Here is a 23,903-nt window from a genome sequence, read left to right as displayed (position 1 = left end):
AAGCATGCTTCAATCTCTTTTTCTTGTGCTTCCACAAACAACCTGAGGACTCCGAGTGGGACGAGGATGAATTCAGACTCCGCAAGCAATCGTGAGACCTTCCATGCAACAGAGATCTTTATTGGTGTTGAGCCAAGCGACGAGCTGTCATCAGCATTAGGGACCACTCCCTCGAAGCCTTCAGATTCATGGCCCAATACTCTGAGCATGTCTTCAGGTAGTGGAGCGCTCCAAACAGCAAGGCACACAAAGTGAAGATCTGTCATTGGCATTAGCTGACAGGAACTACAGGGCTTCAATCTGGTCTTTCTAGATGATATCCTCGAAACACCAATAGTATAGAAACTCAAAAAGGTCTTGACAAAAAGTTTTAAAAAAGCCAGTCAAAAACTGACAGATGGGTAGCTCCCGTCAGATCAGTGTTTTCTAGCATAGAAATAAATAACTAATGTCAGTGTGCCAGGGATGTGCCTATTTAGGGCACACAACGTCATCTGGCGCAGACGACTCACGTGTAGCCGGCTGACGCCACTTAACAGCGAGCAGGGTACTGCTCACGAAAATCTTCTGAAGGTGTATGTCCTCCTTTAGCACCAGAAAGTAGTGGGAACAACATCTACAATCTACTTCTGGCACAGGCAATTTCAACAATAGCCACGTTCATGAAATGGGGTGTATATTATCGGGTGGTTGTGACACTTACCAACCCCTTTAGGTCTAGTAGGTTTCATCTATAAAACACTCAGCTCAACCCTAGGTAGCTGTGGCAGAGAGCAGCAGGGTGTACACAGAGGTACCCGTCTATAGCAATTAAACAGCACCAAAACGATTGAAGAAATCAACACAGCACTCAAGAAATCGAGCACTAACTTATAAAAATTGTGTACTTTTTAAAGAATTTAGACACTAGAACAAAAAAAGATCCAGAGGGTTCTGGAGATCTACATTTTACAAGCAATAAAAGGTAAGGGGCGATGTATTTCCTGCAGGGATAGTACTCTTCAAGATGGTGGGAGGGGGGTCTTGTTTGCTGGGTCAACGTCTCAAAGTCCTCTTCCATCTAGCTGTAATCCAGTCACAACTGGTCTGAGTTAATCGATGTTACGTTGACAGATTAATGCTTCCTGAGTAGATAACTTGAGTTCCAGAATTTGACGGCATTCACAGGTTCAGCCAACTCTTTGCATCTTGGGCCTTGCTGCTGCTTGGCGGCAGCCTAGCTTTTTCAGCTGTTGTGCACCAGTGCTTTGAACAGGAGGCCAGTCTGCTGACTGTTAAAGTCTCATGGCTTGGCTCTAGAGCCAACTCCCTTGAGCAGGGCACAGTAGGCGCAGCCCCCCTCTGCTAGCCAGCAGGTGCAGTCCTCATTGGCGCAGCCTCTTTCTGGCCCCTTGTTGATGCTGGGCAGTTACTCTTTAATCCTTCTTCCAAGTTGGTCAATATCTGATTTATGGGTGCTTTCAGCACCCTATTTATCTTCAGAAAATGTCCTCTTAGGTAGGATGCGGTTGGTAGTCAATGGGATACCAGGTTCCCTCATCAGCGACCACTTCCTGGGAAGTGTGGCATCTGGCTATGTTAGGACGTACCATTCTGTCTAACATGGTATGGCCTCTCCCTCTACACTAAGAGCTCCTTATCCCACCCCCAGAGGTGTGGTTACCAAGGGGCTACATGACCCAGAAAAACTTGCTGACAAGTGGCTTCTCTCTTGTCCGCAGCGCCAGCCTGTCTCCCTAAACAATAAACCAGCCCCTCATCCAAGTGTTAACCATTTGCTCTTCAAAAGCGGCTTCTCCTTTGAAGCTCGCATTATGGGCCAACATCGGTGTGGCTTCCTGCAAGAGGGATGCAACACGTCTCTCCCGTGCAAGCCCCTACTGTGTCCTTTCCTGTGAGTAGTTTGCAAGTCTCCCCAAGGGGGCAGAAAGATGTCTCCAGGACAAGCCCCATGTACATCAGTAAATGGGCACTGGAAACGTTGGACAACTAAAGTGGCAACTTCTAAAGTTGCACTTTGCCCACCAGTGACATTAAAATCAATGTAACCATTAAATCAGATTTAAGGCACTGATTCTTTTGATACCAAACACTACCAACCTTACTAGTCCCATTCAGAAGCAAGCAGAGCTTGGGTGCCAGCCTGTAACTGTACTGGCCAATGGGGCTACTAGCCTTTCCACAGTAAAAATTACATTTTCGTTTATTTTTTTTAATGCTGGAACATGTAAAAATTACATGTTCCGCGTTTTTAAATATAAAGCACCCTGCCTAAGGACTCTTTAGTCCTGTCATAAAGGTGTCTTACATATATTAAAAAGAGATTTGGGCTTTGCCATCACCTTAAATGGCAATGTTGGGTTAGCAGTTTTAAAATGCCTTTCAAGTGTGCAGTGGCAAACTGGGAGACAAGTTTAACTTGTACCACTCAGGATGGCACAACAAGTGCTGTAGCCCATGGGGGATGCTCTTAATTACAAGCCCTGGGTAACCCTTGTACCATATACTGGGGACTTACAAGTAAGTTACGGATTGCCATTTGGGGACAAGCCAATTAAACATGCATCATTTTAAGGGTCAGAGCATATGCAGGGTCCTGTTTAGCATTTCTGAGCCATTACATCAGTACGTAGAAGTCAAAATGAGGGTAGAAAATACTACCCTAAAAGCCTGTTTACTTACAGCCACTTTGGCCAAAAGGACATGCCCTTCCTGCTGCAAGAAGAGATGGTGCGCCAGTCAGTCAGTTCTGGGGACAGTGGAAGGTGAAGTGGAGCTGCAATGAAGAGCAAGGCGCAAACCTTTCGGACTATCTACAGGACCCATCTGTCCAATGTGATAAACAACCAACCTAGCAAGACTTGCCAGATTCTGCCTCCAACTGGGAGACTGTGGCACAACTAAGAACATGATAAAGCGGTTTGGCAAGTGGGGCTTTTGGTGTGGGCTTGAGGGTGTTGTGGATTGAGTAGCATGCTGACCCTGATCACTGCGGTCGTGGGCACTGTGGCAGTGAAACTGCTAGGCACGTTCATAGGCCTGAATTGGCTGATGGCATGGGGTACCTCGGCTAAAGCTGCAAAAAAGTAAGGTAGGGTTGATGGGGCAGATAAGCCCAGATAGTGTGCTGTGGCCAAATGACAGATAAGTTTATGAACCACAGGTAACACCATTTGTTCATTTTACTTTACAACACAAAATTAATAGTTAATTCAGATTAACGAAATGCACTTCATGTGATGCAACTTTATTTCAAATAGCAATAAAAAAAATCTTAGAGATTTGACAGAATCAATAAGTATGGGATTATGCATTAGAAAGTATCCACAGAATCTTCGCAAAAAATAATTGTAAAACCAGTGAGTAACAAAATGCTGCATACTTCCTAATATTCAAAACAATTTGCTCATATTTTTAAAAAGTAATTCTTTCGAAGTGGAAACTACCAAATGAATAAGAGGTGAACATGTTTAAAGGCTAACATCTACTGCGAGTAAAAAACGTAAAAATGTTTTAATTGTAATGTTGTAGGAAAAACAAAAAAATCTGAATAGTTTACAATTTAATTTGACATCTGCTTATGCTTGTGTTAGAGATATAACTCCAAAATGCACATCTTTCACACAGCAGCAAGAAAATACCCTCACATTAATATGCAACTTGCACTTCAACCTTTTGTATATGCCTGAAAAATCAAAGTAAGGTTAAACTATATTGGCAAGTCATCAGCAGTGATAAGTCGCCAGAAATGCAATTTTTTAAGGCACAGCCACGTAACTTGAGCCAAAAAGATTTTCGAATTGTACTATCTTAAAGTACAATGGGGTTGACAGAATAAATACATAGACAAGCAAAGTCGATAAAGCATTAAGGCAATCTAGGTGAATATGTTTTCTCCAAGACCAAATTACTTTTTTTTAAAAAAATATATATATATATATACACACACACACACACACACACACACACACACACACACACACACACACACACACACACACACACACACACACTTGAGATATTAATGTTTGAGGAGCGTAATATTTCAACACCTGCATGACTAGAATTTAACAAAACACTAAAAAGAACTTTGTCCGAAACTAAGATGGAAGGATTGCGGGGAAGGTACACAAACAGAGGGGATGTTAACAGCATGAGGTACTTAAAGACCTTGGTTGTAAAATGGTAACAAACAGATCTGCATTTGTTTATAGAGCGTTAGGAACAACTATCAGACACAGCCTGCACAATATAGTATGATCAAAGTAAAAAATAGTTTTTTGTTGTTGGCTTTGAAGATTTTTGAAAATGGTCAATTCTAGGGTACATAGTACAAAACAATCAAATTATCAGTAAAGGGGCATACAAAATTAGTGTACGACCAATCAGTCCAAGAACAAACACTGGATGTCTGGACAGGGCAACAGACATACTAGCCCCATTCTTAAATGCTATAAGTGATAATTCTCAGCTCACCTCTGGGACAGCATTAGATTCCTGACTAAAGCCCTGCTGCTCAGTTTCAGTTTGAGGGCTCTCTTCTACTATAGGTGCAGTTTCCTCCTATCAAAAACAAAAAAGAAACAAAATTATTAATATACAAACACAAAGACACACACATGCACAAAAAAATATCCAATTTACATTTCGTTAGCATCCATTCCCAAAGTGTGCCTCACATTGGGTATAGAGAACCTACTGAACAATTTATCTTGGGTAATGTCTTATCTGATAGACACTGCCTAGTTACAGATTCCTTACCTTAGAATATTCCACAGGCATCAGACTGGATACCAAAGTTCTTGAGCAGTACCTCTGCACATCAGTAGGTGGCACTGTTTGAGTCTACATCTGCCTTATCAGCCATGCCAGATGTGACATGTGCAGTGCCTATATAGGCAGCACCCCAGCAAACTGACAGTTTTTTGTGACATTTCTGCAACAGAAGCACAGAGCCAGGACAGACTGCTGATGGACCACTGTACAGACATTAGGGACCTACAAGGGCTACCCAGTGTAGATAAATGTGTTCGCAAAGGGGGAGTGGATCTGTAAGGAATATGTGGCTAGATAGTTTTTACCAAATAAGGAGTTACTGACGCTAAGTAACTTGTTCATCTGATAGAGATTTCTAGCCACAACTTATTTACCTTAGAATAGCCACCCAAGCAATAGCTCCACAGGTGGGCCTGCGAACAGACCATTAATTACTGGGGGACAGAAGTGGCGAAATGCCTGTCACAACAGACCTGACTGCCTAGGGAGTAGTGTTGGTTAACTTGTGCAAAGACACCCATGTCGCAGCCTGACCTATGTCCCAGACAGACTACATGAGCCTTGGCTCGGGTGTAATGAGCACACAAGCCCTCAAAGGGTTGCTTTCAGGCCATTGCATAGCTTTATTTAATGCAGAGCGTAGGAAAGTGCCCTCTTTCTGGCCTGGTTACCCCCACGTTTTGCCGGTCAGTGTGCTTCAACAGTTTTCACTGGGATCCTGCTAACCAGGACTCAAGTGACTGTGCTCTCCTTCAAATTTAGTTGCTTTGGTACATCTTACGTCCCACAATTAGCATACTGGTGTACCCCTGTAAGTCCTTTGCTTATGGTACTTAGATACACAGGGCATTGGTACATCAGGGGTCCCCCATGGACTGCAGCAGGTGTTATGCCACCCAGGGGAGCCCATGCAAACTGTCTGCAGGCCTGCCATTTGCAGTCTGCGTGAAAAGGTGCATGCACCTTTTCACTGCTGGTCACTGCACCAAGTCACTGTAAGTCACCCCATTGTAGGCCGTTCCAGCCCAAAGGGCAGGGTGCAGGTCCCTGTGTGTGGGCACCCCTGCATGAGCAGAGGTGTCCCTACGAACTCCAATTGCAATTCCTTGGACTTCGTAAGTACGGGGAAGCCATTTTAGCTATGTACTGGCCACAGGCCTACCTGTGGTTCAGCTACATAATGGTAACTTGGAACCGAAGCATGTTTGGTATCAAACATGTCGGAATCATACCCCAATACAAATGTCAGTATTGCTGGCATAATCCCATGCATTCTGGGGTCTCCTTAGAGAACCCCCAGTACTGCTCCTACCAGTCTTTAAGGATCTTCGAGCAGCCCTCGCTGCTGCAGCCCCTCAGACAGGAGTCTGCCTTCCTGCTGCTTGACCAGCTCAAGCAAGAGGAAGCAGAACAAAGGGCACATTTCGTGCCCTCTTTACATAATCCGGTTTGCACCAGTTCAGGGACCCCCGGTCCCTGCTCTGTCGCAAAACTACACAAAGGAAAGGGAAGGGAAGTGACCACTCCCCTGTATATCACCACCCCAGGGGTGGTGCTCAGAGCTTCTCCAGGTGGCCACTTGATTCTGCCATATTTGAAACAAGATGGGCTGAGGCCCCTGGGAGCATCGGACTGGTCAGGGTAGGCAGGTGACATCAGTGACCCTCTCGGATAGGTGTTCACCTCAGAGTGACCAGGCCCCTTTTTGGGGTATTTAGGGACTCCCTTGTGGGTGGATACCCAGATTTGTCATGCAAGATTCCATCAGGACTCCTCTGCAAAAAACTCTTCTGCTCCTGGCCACCAGAATCACTGCTGGACTTCAAAGGAACCGAATAAGACTGCAACACCGAGACAACATTGTTTCCACTGCTCGTCAGCAACTTGCAACATATTGACGCCTGTGCATCCTCTGGGGTCAGAAAGATTTCAGCTGCACCAAAGAAGCAAGAAGGAATCTCCCTTGGAGTGAATGAGTCACTCCCCTGCATCTGCAGGCACCCAAGACAGGGGCCCAAGGCTGCTAGGATTTGCTGTCCTTCGGACTTGCAAAGATTCTTCAACACAGGCGGTGTTTGAGTGCTCCTACGGGTCCTCTCTGCCTTCTGTCCAACTTGAGATGGTGAGCCCTTGTCTCTTCCTCCAAGACAGAACTCCTGTGCACTGCAACTAATGCAGCAACCAAGGATTGTCTACTCCTGTTCCAAGGGATCTTCAGGCCTAAAGTAGCCCTAGCCCCCTGCACTACACCTCTGTAAGTAAAGTCTCCTCTCTGCTGCTCCAGCAACGTGGGGCTCCTCTTCAATCAATCAAAAAATATATATAGCGCGCTATTCACCCGTGAGGGTTTCATGGCACCAGAGGCGATTGGGGGGGCTGGGTAGTCACTGTTTGAACAGACATGTCTTGAGGATTTTTCTGAAGAGCAGGTGGTGTTGGGTCTTGCAGAGGCTGGTGGGGAGGGAGTTCCAGGCCTTCGGGCGAGGTAGAAGGATCTGCCTCCTTTTGTGGCGTGTTGGATGCGGGGGACTGTGGCGAGTGCAAGGACAGCGGATCGGAGGTGGCGATTGGGAGTGTGGAAGTTCACTCTTTCGTTGAGGTAGGTTGGGCCGGTGTTGTGGAGGGATTTGTGTGCGTGGATGAGGATTTTGAAGGTGATCCTCTTGGCGATGGGGAGCCAGTGAAGGGATTTGAGGTGCGATGAGATGTGTTCATGGCAAGGGAGGTCCAGGATGAGGCGGGCGGCTGCGTTCTGGATTCTCTGGAGTTTGCGTTTGAGTGTGGTGCCGGCGTAGAGGGCGTTTCCGTAGTCTAGCCTGCTACTGATGAGTGCGTGGGGGACTGTCTTTCTAGTCTCTATGGTAATCCATTTGAAGGTTTTTCACAGCATGCGGAATGTGTTGAAACAGGAGGAGGTAACAGCGTTGATTTGCTGGGTCATGGAGAGGGAGGGGTCCAGGATGATGCCAAGGTTGCGTGCGTGGTTTGCGGGGCCTAGGGCGGTGGGCCACCAGGAGTCGTCCCATATGGTTATGTTGGGGCTGAAAACAATTATTTCGGATTTGTTGGAGTTGAGCTTGAGGTGGTTTGCTGTCATCCATGTGGCGGTGTCAAGGAGTGCAGCGTGGAGGTTGGTTTTGGTGGTAGTAGGGTTGTGGGTGAGGGAGATGACGAGTTGGGTCATGTAAATGCTGAAAAGGGTGGGGCTGAGGGAGGATCCTTGGGGGACTCCGCAGATGATTTTGGTGGCAGTGGAGTGGAAAGGGGGGGGGGACTTTTTGGGTTCTATCGGTGAGGAAGGAGGTGAGCCAGTCTAGGGCTTTGTGTCGAATCCCTGTGTTGGAGGCGTGTGCAGTGTATGGTGGCACACCGTGTCAAAGGCAGCGGAGAGGTCCAGGAGGATGAGTGCGACGGTCTTGCCTTTGTCGACTCTAGTTCTGATGTCGTTAGTACATGCGTGCTGGGGCTCTTGCGGAACCCAGACTGGGAGGATTAGAGTGTTGTTTTCCTCAAGGAAGTGGGACAGGTGGGTGTTTACTAGTTTCTTGGCCACTTTGGCGGGGAAAGAGAGGAGAGAGATGGGGTGGTAGATGGAGGTCATCAGGGTCGGCTTTGGGCTTTTTTTTTTTTTTTTTTAGGAGTGCAGTGACTTCTGCGTGCTTCCAGGGATCCGGGAAGGTAGTGGTGTCAAATGAGCTGTTGATTATGTCGCAACGCTTGGGGGGCGATGGTTGGGCTGGCTTTGTTGTAAATGCGATGGGGGCAGGGGTCGTAGGGGGATCCAGAGTGGATGGAATTCATAGTTTTTTCAGTTTCTTTGACAGTGGTTGGGGCCCAGGTGATTAGTAGGTTGGGGGGAGTGGGGCGGGGGGGGTCTGTGTTGGATGAGTGAGGTGTGTGTGGTGGGTGTGTGTGGTTTGAAACTGTTGTGTATGTCTAGGATTTTGCAGTGGAAGTGGTTTGAAAGGGAGTCGCAGGGGAGTTGTGTGTGTGTGGGGTCTATGTTTCTGGGTTTGGAGAGCTCTTTGATGATGGTAAAGAGTTCTTTGCTGTTGTGGGAGTTACTGTCTATGCGTTCCTTGTAGTATGCTCTTTTGGTGGTGCGTATGAGTTGGTGGTGATTGTGAATGGAGGATTTGAGGGTGGAGAAGCTGGTGGTTGAGGGTTCCTGTTGCCAGGTTCTCTGCTTTGTGGCATTTACACTTGAAGTCTTGTAGTTCAGTGGTGTACCAGGGGGCGTTCTTGAAGTTGCGGGCGGTGATGTTTCTTCACGTGTGCGGACTGGGCCCCACTGCAAATTACTGTGCCTGCTGCCAGTGGGTTGCTCGTGGGGGCTCAGACTGCTTCAGTTGGTTTTCCTGTTTTCTCAGGGTCAGCCCAGACTCGCCTTCAAGAGTCAAGTCCCCAGGGCCTTGCTAGTCTTCTTCAGCTCTGCAAATCTCCAAAAGGCTCCAGTCGTATTTGCTTGTGCTTGTTGGTGGTGGTCCTGTCCACTGACCCATTTGCAATCTGGTGACCGATGAGGGGCAGCTCCTAGGTGACTTCAGGGACTCCTCTGCAGCTCCTGGGCTCCGCAGCTAGACTGCATCCATCAGTCAACCTGGATCTTCAACCACAGGAGGGTGGGCATTGCCTCCTGCCCCACCTAGACTCTTCGGCATAGACTGGGCTCTGTCCCTATCTACTGCAGGTCTTCTTCATCTGGAATTCACGTTGCTTTCCACCAGCCTGGTCTTGCTTTTGCAATAATCCATTTACGAGACCCGTTGGAAGTATATGGGGCAACCGGGTAACTTACTTTTCTCCTGGTCGGTCTTCTAGTTACTTACCTCCTTGTACTTCTCTCCCAGAACTCTTGGCTAACTACTTCATATCCTCTGGTGGGGGACCTATTCTCTCATCCCACTTTTTTAGTCTATGGTTCCCCCCCCTCCTCCACATAGGGCCCTTGCTATTTTACACTATTGCCCAATACCTACCTGTGTATATTTTGTGTGTACATAACTCCAGAAGGGGGTTTACCTAGAGTAATCTAGTTTGAGGTTACTGTAATAAACTACCTTTACTTTTCTAACACTGTGTGGGTCATCTCATGTGTGACAAGTGACTGACTGCTGTGGTATCGCAAGTGCTTAACACTCCTCCTAGATACATCTTGGCTACTCACCACAGCTACCACTAGAGCCCTGGCTATCTGGACAACAACACTACCTACCGAGGGTTGCCTGGACACAGTAGAAGGTTTAACATAGGTGTCCACCACACACTGTGCCAGCCTCCTACCCAGAGCACAATTCATCTTGAGATGTTCCTTTTCTGCACGGTTTCTCTCTTCTGACAAACCTAATAAAGAATTGATCGTCCACCCAGAACTCTGTTACGATAAAAGTAGATAGATTAAACTTTTTTGGGCCCAAGCTGGTGGCGTCCCCCCCCTTTTGGAAGGGTGAGGTGAAACAAAGATGGGTCGTAGGGGGAATTCTGACCTACAAGAAAGCATGTCACTTCTTATGGTAGGTAAAAGGTACATGCTCTCACATCCAATTTGTCTGGGGAAAAAAGTTGTGTATGGAGGGTGTATAGAAAGTGTCTGCTGTTCACTAACCCTCCTGGCTTCTAGAAAGGCAGTTTCTCGGTCTGAAGATGCAGAGGGCTGCAGTGCATAGGCTCGAATGACTAGCACATCAAGTACGTCAAAAATAAGTTCAAGTCAGATTAGGGCATGGTGAAGGCGTTTTGGAGTCCTGTAAGAAAACTAGACCCAGTAGGTGACAAACAGCAGCTGCTGCAAGAATGACAATATGGCTGAAAGATACCCTTTAACTGTGCCCAAAGCAAAGCCTTGCCAGGCCAAACAAAAGAATAAACCCCTCGGTCAGGGTGCAGAAATAGTGATCAGCATTTTTGGTAGCACACCAAGAAACAAATCTGTCACAACGGCAAACATACAGTTTTGGTTGATGGTCACCTGGATGACAGAACAACGTCACAGACTCCTGTAGAAAGATCAAAAACTGTCAATTGCTGCCACTCAACATCCCATGCATGAAGGCAGAGCCTGGGCATGTTTGAGTGCAGGACCCTACCCTGTTTCTGCAACAGTGAATCCTCCTAAGGGGGCAGCCTGATCAGAGGGCCAATGTCCAGGAGTTCCAGATGGCACACTGTGCCCAATCCAGAGCCACACAAATGACTTGGGCCTGGTCTTCCTGAGGGAGTGGTATCAGCAGAAAGGCGTTCAGGAGGCCCTAACTCCACGTTAGACAAAATCGCAGAGTCACATTGGAAACAAGTGAGCAGAAGGGCCGACACTGCTCATCAGCAGCGGTGAATAGGTCAAACCAAGTTCCTCCCCAATCTCTGAAGAGATCTTGCACCACCTCCAGCTGCGTTTGTCGGCTCTGGAGTTCAGCAAGCCCGCCAGATGGTGAACACCAGGAATATGTTCTGGTACGTCAGCCTTGTCCATAGACTTAAGGACTCTAGACAGGGTCCACAACCCCATCCTGTTTGTTGCGATATCAAATGGCGGTGGTGTCTGAACACCTGAACCAGCCTTCCCTTGGCGGTAGGAAGAATGGCTTTCAATGCCAGGCGAATCACTCAACTCCAAAAGGTTGATGTGGGGCTGAGACTCTGATAAACAGCAGAGGCTTCCGATCTCCACCTCTCCGAAATGGCTGCCCCAATCCAAGAGAGACATCTGTCACCACCGTCAGTTTTGAGTGGGGAAAGGAGAGGGGGTCTGCTGCTGACCCAATCGTGGTTTGTCGACCACCACTGCAGATCTTTAATATCTGGATCATGTCTGAAATTCCCCTGATGCTGTGCCTACTGGGACTTCAGGTCCCAATGCCGAGCCCATATGTGCCAGGGGACATGCGTTACCTTCTGGATGCAGGAAACAGACTCAGCAGACTCAGTCTGTCTCACTGAAATCCAAGATAGAGGTTGAAACACAGAACCACAAACTGAAGCAGCATGCCCAGGATATTCAGAGGATAGGTCCAAAACTGCACTGTGTCCAGAATAGCTCTGATGCAAGGAAGAATCAGGTGTGACTTTGGCATGTTGATACTTCCCCCAAGAATGCAAAAAACACCTAAAGAGCAGTGGTAAGGCCGAAAGGCAGCACAGGGAACTGAAAATGCTTGTGGCCAACTGTGAAGTGCAGACCTCCTCCAAAAATCTCCCTCATCAGGCCTATCAGTCAAACAAGGCACTGGCTATGCTCTACAAAGTCTCATCGGCGCAGAGCGCAGCGTCGGATGGCATATATTCGTCTCGGTTTAGGAGTTGGGAATGACAATGGGGATGGCAGCGCTTGGGTACTCAGCACTGAAGCAGGAGCCAAAGACTGTCTCATTCTTGCTGGTGGCTCTGCTCCGGATCCAGCCAGAGACCCTTGGGGCTCAACTGGTGCTGAAGGTGAACATGCCAGAGTGATTCCAGTAGGGACCCTCCGATGCCCTTGGAGCCCAGCCACCCAAAACTGAGCCACATGGCATCAAAATTCCTTTAGCTGATAGTTGTTTCGGCTCCAGGAAAATCGAAGTGTGAGGTGGATCCAGGTTCAGGTCCTGGCAAGCAAATGCTCCTTTGCTTAGTCAAATGACTGACGGATGATTGCGGGGGTGGGGGGTACAGGGAGTCAAAGTGTTTGGACTTTACCTTCTTATGCTTGTGGGACTTCCCCAATGACTTCACGTGCATCAGGAGGGGCTCTGCAAACGATCCTGGAACATCCCTTGCTATGAGTACTGCGAGCCTCACAAAACCTACCGACTTCAGGTGGCAAGAAGCTTGAGGGATCGCTCCCTCTGCACCTTTGGGTGCATTGTGCAGCAGTTCACCAGCTTTGCAGTCATGTCCCAGCTACAAGCACCACAAACACACTAACTGCGGTCTGTCACAGACATTTCCCTATGAAACCAGCCAATATCTTGGGTGACATCCTCACACCAGGATATGATATAAAAATAAAAGATAAAAAGTCAAAAAAGACCAGTCAAAAAATGACTGAGCGGTAGCTCAATACGGGTCAGATATATCGGATACGGAAAAGAAAAACAAACAAAAAAAAGAAAACTGATGGCGCACAGAGGTGGCACGGCACTTCTGGCACAGATGACCACCCGACGTGAAGCCTAATGACGCCAACTACTAGTGTAAGGGGTTAATTACTTTTACTTATGCCTACTACCACTCTTTGGGTATAGGCCAGAAATCAGGACTCTCCAGCCATCTCTGTCCTGGGATTTTCTTTCAATCGGACTTCAGGTGTAACCAATCTCCTTGCAGTCAACCTCGAGGCTTCGGTGCCAGGTGTTTCTTGGCCTACCTCTTTCCCTTTTCCCTTGAGGGTTCCAGGTCAGGGCTTGCCTGGTACAGTTTGATGTAGGTATGCAATAAGTTTGACCTATTCAGGCAGAGCTTCTTTCAGGATTTCTTCATGAGCTGGGAACAGTAAAGTATGCTGCCCTAGGCTGTTTTTGCTAATGTTGTTTGGCCAGGCAAAGTGTTCAAAAGAGTTATCCTGAACAGAATGAAGGAACAACTAAACACTAGCAAGGTGGCTTTCACAAAGATAGATCATGCACAGACCAGCCAGCAACACTGCCATCATCTGTGCATCATGGAATGGAAACCCCCCCCTTTATGTTAACTTTGACTATGAGAAGGCATTAGACAGCATTGACAGAGCAACTGTTTAGAAACTCCTCTGGCACTACAGTGTGGCAGATAAACTCGAAAGTCACAGGACTTTTTAAGACAGAATGACATGCAAGATAGTCCATGGAGGACAACTTACAGAAACCTTCCAAGTGAGGACTGGAGTGCACCAGGGTTGTTTGCTCTTGCCGTTTCTCTTCCTTAAGGCTATAGACTGGATCATGAAGCCATCCACAGCAAGCAGAAGAAATGAGATCCAATGGACACCTTGGACGCAGCTTGACAGCCTGGATATTTAAGATGATCTGGCCCTATTCTCCCATACCCATCAGCAAATGGAAGAAAAGACTGACTATGTGGCAGTCACATCAGCACAAATTTGCCTCAGAATCCACAGGGGTAACACCAAGATTCTGAAGGCTAACACAGCCAGTACAACTGAGGTCTCTTTTGCAGGCGATGCACTGGAGGAGGTGGAGACCTTCATCCAACTGAGCAGTGTCACAGGCAAGCAGGGCAGCACAGATGCCAATGTCAAGGCAAGAAACCGCAAAGCAAGGGCTTACTTAATTTAGCTAAACAAAACCTGGAGCTCTAAAGATCTAACACTACAAACCAAGATCAATCTTTTTAAAACCCAACGTAAAATCAGTCTGCACGGAGAATAAATTTGGAAGACAACAGTGACCACATCCAACAAAGTTCAGAACTTCATTAGCACCTGCCAGAGGAAAATCCTCTTCAGGCAGGTGCCTCCAAATCCACTGGTACAGAGGAGTACACTGCTTGAAAATCTTCCCGATCCAATCTGATGCCTTGGGATATTCAAAGGTAAGGAATCCACGACTAGAAGTCTACCAGATATGCATCTGCACTTGAATGCAGTGTCTACCAAAAAAAAACATCACCAAAAGTTACTTGTTCATAATGCAATATTTAGATTCCTCACTTTGTGAATTTCCAAAGGTGTCAGTCTGGATCCAGAAGAATTTCATAGCAACTCCCATCCAAATCAGTAGGTGGCATTGTGTGGATCTACGTCTGACCCGGATTTGACACTGGGGCCTCTGTATCTGCGCCACCTCCAAGCAACGACATTGGTTTCGTTTTGATCTTTGTCTGCACAGTTGGACACAGGGTCCATGGAAATCACAATATGCCAGTGTGCAGATGTGCACACAGATTGGGCTGCATCAGTCTGTAACACAGAATATGGACAGAAGGTCAGTGACGAATCCTCTGTTAGAGGATCAACTAGAAAAATGTTACTGAAGGTAAGCAACTTGTTCTTCTGATATAGACATCTAACCACATATTCCTCACCTTGTAAATATATACCAAAGCAGAACTCCAGGTGGTGGGTCTGTGCAATGGCTCAGACTAAGAAATCCTGCAGGACAAACTGGTGAAATGCTCATCTCGCCAGGCCTGGTTGTCCAGGCAATAGCGTTTTAGTAGATGTCTGAGCTCAGAACAGCCTTTGCTCTGGTGAAATGAGTGCACAACCCTTCCGTGCCCGTTCTTGGGCAGTCTGTAGCAGATCTTGATGCATAAAAAAATGAATAGTGAGATGGTTTTCTTCTGCACCGCTTTTCCCTTTTTTGTACCACAGAAACCCATAGTTGATCATCTAAACAGTATTTTTTGATCCTCTTGATGTAAACAAATGGAGGGTTTTCTTGGGGTCAAAAAAGACAAAGGCATTTCTCCTCCTTAAAAGGATGAGGTGGAGTATAAAAAGGCAGATAGAGTGATGGACTTCTCAATGTAGAATGGTGCAACTTCCTTGTGCAACAATACTGCCTCCGTCAGGAGGACTAGTTTGTCCCGAAACTACGAAGTGTAAGCTGCTGGAGAGAGAGGGCCTGGAGTTCACTTTTTCTCCTTGCAGAAGTCATGGCGATGAGGAACACAGTCTTGATGGTCAACAGACAGAGGACAGCAGTGTAACTGTCAAAAAGGAGCGCACATAAGAAATAAATTAGGCACCACTACACATCACAAAAGTTGTTGGTGGAAACATGTGGATCAGCCCCATCAAGAAACGCATCACAATAAGTGATTTGAAAACTGATGGCTAATCAGGTATGGCTCACCTGGAACTCAAAAAGGCCAAAAAGATAACCAACTGTTTCCAAAGAAAAGCCTTTTGGGTATTTTGCATTTAGAGATTAGATGTCACAGGGCATGGGGACACTAAGCAACAAACATCTCCTAATGTTCTGTATACACAGGTTTGGTGGATAGATGCCTGGCTGGTAGGATGACACCAACCATCCACAGTCGCTGTTCAATCTCCATGCATGGAGGTATAAGTTGAACAGGCTCTGATGAAAGACCCCAGGCCCTGCTGCTGCTGCAAACAGTAGTCCTCCAGAAGGGGCAGCTTGAGGCCGAGGACAAATGCTCATGGCCAGTCCAGGGCCAGTAGGATGACTTTGGCCAGGTCCTTCTTGATACTTTCAGCACTCTGGGCAGGAGTGTTCGGGGCAGAAGGTCATACAGGCCTTCCAAGCCCAGTTGAGAAATAAGGCATCCCCGAGAGAGTACTGCTGTGGAAACTCCAAGCGCACAAAATTATGGACTCTAAGCGTTTCCTGTGGTGGTGGTAAATTCGATCAAGGGTTCTCCCTATTGCAAGATGTCATCCCGCGCCACCTCAAAGTGTAGCTGCCGTTCATGATCTACTAGCCAATGGCAGCTGAATTAGTCAACCCTGGTGGTTAAAGATCCTGCCAGGTTCTGGGCAAACCAGGAAATACCCCGTGTGTTTAGCCACTTCCTGAGAAGTAGGGCCTCTTGGCACAGGACTCACAACCTCACACTGCCCAGTTTGTTGCAATATCACATGGCATCTGTGAGAACCTGCAACCTTTCCCCCTTAATGGTAGGGATGGACACCTTCAATGCCAAGTGAAGTGGTTGCACTTGCAGCATGTGGTGTGTAGGCAGGTTTCTGCTGAAGACCAGAATCCTCTGATCTCCACCAGGTGGCCTCCACAACCCAGCAAGAGCGCATTCATAATGACCCCACCTCTCCTGAGTCTGGTAGATAGAGGGGTCTGCGGCTGGTCAAATCATGGTCATGCAGCATCCACTGCAGCTATTTCCTAGTCTCCTCCAACGCATGGATGGACTCTGCTAAGTCCCTTTGTGGCGGAGCACACTAAAACTTCAGATCTGACTGCAGAGTCTGCATGTGCTACACAGTATGGTCCACAAGCAGGATGAAGGAGGTAAGATGCCAAGAAGCCTCACCCTTTCTCACTGAGACTCAGGTCAAGGGTCGAAACATCTGGATCCTAGCCTGAATGCGAAGAAATACGGAACTTTATATGATGTGGTTGTGCGACCTTGCTGAGTAAATACACTTAACAACTCTTTCAGGACCAGCAGGTTTCATTTGTTAAACCTTAACCCCAAACCTTGGGTAGCTGTGGCACTGAACAGAAAGGCCTACATAAAGGAACAAGTCAAAAGTATTTAAACAGCACTAAAAACTGATGAAATCAGCAAGACACTCAAGAAATCTGGTACCAATTTATAAAAATAAGACTATGTATTTTTAGATAAAATAATACACTGGAGGATTCCACAGAATCAAATTAACATTGCCAAATTCAACAAATTTGACACTTAAAAACGTTTTCACTAAAACGCTCTGGGCTACTTGTAATGTGGTTTGAGTCATTTTAGGTGACCAACTCCAGTAGGGAGCCAGCTGGTGGACAAGCAAGGCCCTTAGGAATAGTTACCTCAGCAAGTAAGTCTTCAGTCAGTTCCCTGCATTTTTATCTGCTGCAGTTGTTTCCTACGGAAGTGGTTCTGATGGAAGGGATGAAGGATGCTGAAGACGCTCCAAGGATGCTGTGTATGTGAGGCAGTTGATTGGGGTCTTCCTGTGGAGATTCCTTGGTCCACAAAGATAGTGGCGGGAGTCCTGGTTGCAGGGTTGATGTCCCACGAGTTGCCCAGTATTACAGCTACAGAACAATCCTTCCTGGGTCGATAACTCACCTTCTGAGGGTCCTAGCAACTCCCAGACATCACGCCTGGGCTCAGCTAATTCTGGTGCAACTCTGTTCTTGGTGCTGCACAGAGGCTGTGGTGGCGGTTTGAAGACGTTGGGCTACCACTTGCCCAGCACAACTTCATGTCCCTGTGCTGTGAACAGGAGGCATCTTTGTAAAGGCTGCATGCTGCGCACCATAAATAATTACATTTATTTCAACTTGAGAAACAAGTCAGGTTTAATATAACAGGTTCCGATACCTAGAGTGCCTACTTTGGTCTCACCGTTCAGGAGTAAGCACAGCTGAAGGGTCAGCAAATGCTGTACTTGCCAAATGTGCAACCAGGTCTTTCCACAATAAAAATAGTGTTTTTACATGTTTACTGTCAGGCCATGTAAACTACATGTCCTACCTCTGTCAGATTTTGTCCCATGCCTTAGGAGTCGGTAGGCCTGTCAGAGGGGTGACTTACACAGATGTACAGGGGAAGTATTAATTTTGCTATTGCTTTCAATAGCAAGTTGGGCTAGCAGTGTACAACTGTTATGCCAGAGTGCAGTGGCAGACAGAGGAAATTTTGTTGGACCTCCAGGGTCGCACACCCAGTGCAGGGTGTTCCTATGGAAGTGTTCCAGATGCCAGGGACGAAGGTTGCTAAAGATGCTCAAGGATACTGGGGATGTGATTTGGTTGACAGAGGTCTTCCTGCAGCTATTCCTTGGTTCAGGAAGGGGGTGAGGTGGTCCTGGTAACGTGGGTTGTCTGTGCAATTAGAAGTCTAGTTTCCACAGGGTTACCAGTATCATGGCCACAGCCAAATCCTTCCCTGAGCGATAACTCTGCTTCTGGGTGACCGAACTGCACTCTGATGAGTCCCCTGGGATCAGCAAACTTGAGTGCAACTGAGTGTCCGGTCCACAATGCTGCACAGTGTTGAGGGAAAGCTGGGAAAAGCACCATATCCAGGACGGCTCTAATGAAAGGGAGTTGTTGAGAAGGAGCCTGGTGTTATTTCAGCACGCTGATGGAAAAGATCAATGTAGGAAAGTACCATCTTGCCTAGCATGTTACCCCCATTTTCAATGTATGTATGTATGTTTTAGCCCCTGTGTCACTGGGATCCTGCTAGGCAGGACATCAGTGCTCATAGTATGTGCCCTGTATGTGTTCCCTGTGTGGTGCCTAACTATCACCGAGGCTCTGCTAACCAGAACCTCAGTGTTTATGCTCTCTCTGCTTTCTAAATTTGTCACTGCAGGCTAGTGACTAATTTGACCAATTCTCATTGGCACACTGGAACACCCATATAATTCCCTTGTGTATGGTACTTAGGTACCCAGGGTATTGGGGTTTCAGGAGATCCCTATGGGCTGCAGCATTTCTTTTGCCACCCATAGGGAGCTCTGACAATTCTTACACAGGCCTGCCACTGCAGCAGGAGTGAAATAATGTCCACATTATTTCACAGCCATTTTTCACTGCACATAAGTAACTTATAAGTCACCTATATGTCTAACCTTCACCTGGTGAAGGTTGGGTGCCAAGTTACTTAGCGTGTGGGCACACTGGCACTAGCCAAGGTGCCCTCACATCGTTCAGGGCAAATTCCCTTTGTGGTGCAATTAATGTGGTGTCTAGGGCGCACTTAAGCTTGTTGAACTGTTAATGCATCACCAATAGGCTTAAGAGATCGGGGCGCATCCGAATGAACATTTTAATCTTTTCCAAACTAAAGGAACTACTTTCCAGCTTTAAGCTGCCCGGAGCACTGTTACTGAGTCATGCGAAAATGGAAACCCCATCCCTGGATTTCTAATGCTCCGACTTTTTTGACCTACTTGATCTCTGACTTAGATGACCAGTGGTCATGGAAGCAGCCTCTAGCACAAAAACGAATTTAGGCCCTTAACTTAGATTAGACAAGTTTCTTCAACTTCTTGGGGAAGACTGGCAACGGTCCGTTTAGTTTTGCAGTCACAGATTAATCTTCACACATCATTTGCACAGTGCAGGCATGTTTGGATCCAATCCAAGGTACCACAGGCAGACTTGAAGGCTGTTGGTCTACAGCATCTGTTAATGCCAGTCGATACATGGATTAAACCCTGTAGCTTTAGAGGGAGACATCAGCACACACATGAAGTGAGAGAATATTTTGTCGTATGTCCAGATTCAAGAAGCCCCTGATCTGTGTCAGAAGTTGTAGAAAGAACGAAATGGACATCACTGTGTGGGGGGAGGCGTAGAAGTAGGGGACCCAAGGTCCTAACAGGGGTGAGAACTGGGCCATACCCCACCTACTGACGCACAAAGAGTTGCTATCAAAAAGATGTTCAGAACCAGTATGGCACCTAGGGGAATTCACAAGGTGGGCAATCTGCAGTTAAAAGCCTTGATCAGAAATATATCTACATATTGCAAAAATGTGTCGACATATTGCATAAAGAAATACATATCAAACTTTATGCTACTTACTATGTAACAATCTGTTCTTAGCAGGCAGTGCTGTAGTTTTACATGCTTTTCATACTCAAGCCATCTAGTGTTGGACCGAGACGTTTGCAACTTGTTCTTTTTTGAGAAAGTTTGTGGCACAAAGCCTGTTCTGATTCTTCAACTGCCTCACCTCATCGGGTGAATAAAGTCAAGCATCGTATTAAAGGCAAGTGCACTGTGTAAAGGTAAGGTGATTAAAAAGACAACAAATCTGGGATTGCTGTCCTCCAAGGAGGATTTGGGGTACATGTGAATCTACAGCACTACACGCTGCAGATATATACAGGGCGAGGTACCATTCTCTGTTCATAGCATGTGTCTCAAGAGATACACCTGCTCCAGACTGTAGAGCAGTTTCTTTCCAAAATCTTAGCTAGAGAGCAGATAATACAAATGTTTGAAACCAGGTTCTTAATAGTTTTGCCAAAGCCTGGTAACTGCCTGGATGTCCATACAAAAGTATTTTGGCAACATGTGTACAAAACTGACCATGTAGCAGCTTTACAGAGGACTGCTGAAAGGATATTGCCTAAAAAAGCCATGGTGGAACCTTTTTCTGCACTGAATGGACTTCGGCTACACAGCTAATGGGCCCTTGGCATAACGTGTTTGAATGCATTTAACAGTTCATCTCAATGCTTCACTTATACATGCGGTCCCCCAGGTGAGGCTTTAGAAAGGCCACAAAGACTTTAAGGAAGGATTTTGTCTTGCTGATAAAGTACAGGAGTGCCCTTTTAACACCTAGTAAGCATAATGCTCCTTCCACTACAGCAAGTGTGCAGGAAGAAGGCCGGCAGCACTAGAGTTTGACTGCTGCAAAGTGACCACTTTTTGGTTGGCCACCCCAGTTTGTTTGGGGGACTTGCCTACTAATAATCAAACTCCAACACTGGGACACTACTATCCAATGCCCACTTATATGGGCTCTGTTCCCGAAAACAGGCTGAAACAGACTTAGCATGAAAAGGTAAATGGCACTTATGGATTGGAACACATACTGCACCATCCACTACAGTGGCAGTGAAAATATGGTGTCAGGCCTTCCCTGTGTAACCGGACAGCAGCATCTTCGACCTTGATAGTAAAATCGGTTATTAAATATTTAATAAGCCATCCCTATGTGCACCTTGCTTCCCACAAGGTAGGTTGCAGATATTTAAGAGTGGAATATATGTCACATTTGCAATTGCATGTATCTAGGAAAAATCAAAGTATACATTATATACTTTAATCTATAACTGTTGACTTGTACCAGTTTGAGTCAACTAAAATAATTATTTTTAGATTGAATAAAAATCTAATTGTGAAGTTAGATTTTATTACGTACATTGGAAATTAAATTTTTAAACAATTGCCTTTACCCTGCATGAGGCTTCTGGAAGCTAATTTTCAGCAACTGCCCAACCTATACTTGGCTTGAATCAGGTGTGAAAGAGTTGAGTAAATTCATTGCAGAGCAGAGAGAATAGTTTTGAGAGAAGGAAGGTGTTTCCTTCCTCTCGAAGAAGACCTGCTTGGGTAGGACCAGGAACTTGATTTACTTCAAAGGGCCCTGTGTCCTGTCACAATCCAATGTTAGGAGACACTTTGAAAGCCCCAGCCTTTGTCCCCTGGCACCAAACCCTGTAGGAGAAAAATTAGACCCTAGAACAAGGTGTGAGTGATCAGAAAGGAAGCAACTAATTACCCTAGCCACACCTCGGGTGTGGGGCACATATGCTCTTCACAAGGGAAGAAAGATTTCACCATTTTAAATTTTGAGTGAGGATCCACTGTGAGATCCCTTGCAGCAAGGCAAATGGGTACTACTAAAAGAAAAGTGGGTAGGGTTACCCCAGGAACTCATACCCCATTTGTAAAGGAGTGCCAATGAGCTACTCCCACCCACTAGCAGATGCCAAGCATAAATATACCAGCCTTAGGAAACCTGATCAGGACACTTACTGGACCTGCGGAAGATCAGAAGAGGACTGGGCCCATGGTCTGTGACCAAAGAGGAGCCCTGAAGGTATGGAAAGCTCTTTCTTGCACCTAGGGAAAAGATATGGACTTAAAAGTTCTGACTTTGTGTGCTGCTACAAGGACACTACGGGCACTGGAACTTGGAAACGTTTCAGTTTCAGCAAGACATTTCCAATATTACATAGCTTGAGTGAAACTAACCTGCTTCAAGTATCCAGCCTTTGGCTTCACAGCAGAGGCTACAATTTCAGCTGCTCAAAGAATTTTTTTTCTCCATAAGTAACAATGTCTTTTAAAGAGTTTGGCCTTAGAAACTTTTAAAACATTTTCTCAATTCCAGTTTTCACCCGAACCGACCCACTTGTCATATTCGACCAGTGCATCATAATGGGTCTTTCCCTTATCCTTTGAGGTGTGCACTTGTGCAACCCAAATCATAATCCACTTTCCTACTGTGACACTACCTTTGGTAGAAATTTGTGATCTGTTATAAGAACCAGTCAGTCCTTGTGAATCTTAATTAAAAGGCTCCTCTATGCTTAAAGCATGTACTTTGCTGATGCACCAGGGAGGCAAGTTCTACTAAGGAGTCGATTTCTGTCAAGAATGCCACCTTCCATAAGAAGAAATGGAGAGCAAAGGAGAGTAGTTGTGCAACGGGTGGACGCATGACAACTAAATCTAAGTTCCTGAAGGTAGATGGAGTTTGAGGTATAGCAATATTAAAGCTATCCACAAAAAGTTTAACTGTAAGGATTTTAAAGAGGGCAGAGAGTTTTCGATTTAGCCTGTATGCTGCAAAGCCCGTGAAATACAGGATGTAGTGTGTGCTAATACAGCCTTTTGAAGGTGAAGCATTTAGCAAAGGATACACTGAACTAAAACATCGGGGGGTTTACGAGTTTGTTGGTGCAGTGGTTGACTAAACTTTTCAACTTTGCTGCATAACTAGCACGTGTTGTAGGCCCGCTTGACTCACTAAGAATGAGTGTACATTCCAACTTGAGTTACCAAACTTGAAGGAGTCCGGTGCCAAATTGTTAGGTTGAGCTCTTTGGGGTCTGGACATCCAAGTTGGTCCTGATGCAGACTTAGACGATCGGGCCTCAGGGGTGGCCTTTCATGCAGGGTTACTGAAATCTCGAGGAGCATGGCGTGCCATGGTTGCCTGTCCCACTGGGATGAGTCATGGATACCTACCATATTTTTCTGTAGACATATAAAATGAGTGAGGATAAAAAGAATAAGCAAATATCCCAGACTTGGTCATGCATAGTGCATTGCAGTTAGAATGTGGGTGCCTGGAGGCAAACATTTGGCATTGTGAGTTTCTGCTGAGGGCAAACAGGTTAATGCCTGGAGTGCCCCACTGGCAGAAGTACCTAAGGAGGACCTATAGGTTTGCGGATGGAAGTAGAAAAAAAGACCCCAGCACGTGTAAAGGCAATAGGTGAAGGAGCCCTACAAACAAGCCAACTGACACACCTTCCATGGTTACCATTTTCTATTATCACTGTAGTTTTAGGTCTACTTAGAGTTAACTATTATAACAGCAAATTCTGACAATGTACATCTGCTCAGCGCTAGCTTAACAAAACAAACTTGATTTTCCGGATGGTGCAAAGTTCACCAAGTCAATTGTCAGTAGTGCCTGGTAAAAACTAAGTTTGTAAATACTCACACTCCTCAGAATGGAGTCGACAGGAACACATACTCCTTGTGTATAGAAACCTTCCTCAGGCACTAAAATGGTGTAAAAAGAACAGACACGTAGAACAACCTTCTGTAACTTTTGCAGATTTCTTGTATTTCCTAACAGGTTTGCAGAGTCCAACCCACATAACATGAGAAAAAAAACAGACTTATAGGGAGGTTGGGGAGTGCAAGGGGGTGTCCTTCACATGTATATAAAAGTGTTTGAACAGTGAAAGCTTTAACACTTTCACTTTGTGGCAGTGATGCTCTCATTAAACCTGATCT

General features: G+C 46.2%; 1 protein-coding gene across 3 annotated transcripts in view; it reads right to left on the bottom strand.

The window, feature by feature from the left end:
• Positions 1 to 23,903, bottom strand: part of TPR (translocated promoter region, nuclear basket protein) — a 920,136-nt gene that overhangs the window by 262,336 nt on the left and 633,897 nt on the right. For all 3 annotated transcript variants that reach the window (XM_069232002.1, XM_069232003.1, XM_069232004.1), the window contains exon 39: positions 4,477 to 4,563. In XM_069232002.1, the coding sequence (XP_069088103.1) occupies positions 4,477 to 4,563 (87 nt within the window). The remainder of the gene's footprint in view (positions 1 to 4,476; positions 4,564 to 23,903) is intronic.

The sequence above is a fragment of the Pleurodeles waltl genome, chromosome 4_2 (genome assembly GCF_031143425.1).
Source record: "Pleurodeles waltl isolate 20211129_DDA chromosome 4_2, aPleWal1.hap1.20221129, whole genome shotgun sequence".
Lineage (NCBI taxonomy): Eukaryota > Metazoa > Chordata > Amphibia > Caudata > Salamandridae > Pleurodeles > Pleurodeles waltl.
The sequence above is the reverse complement of the archived record's forward strand: the minus strand, read 5'-3'. Positions and strand labels throughout refer to the sequence as shown.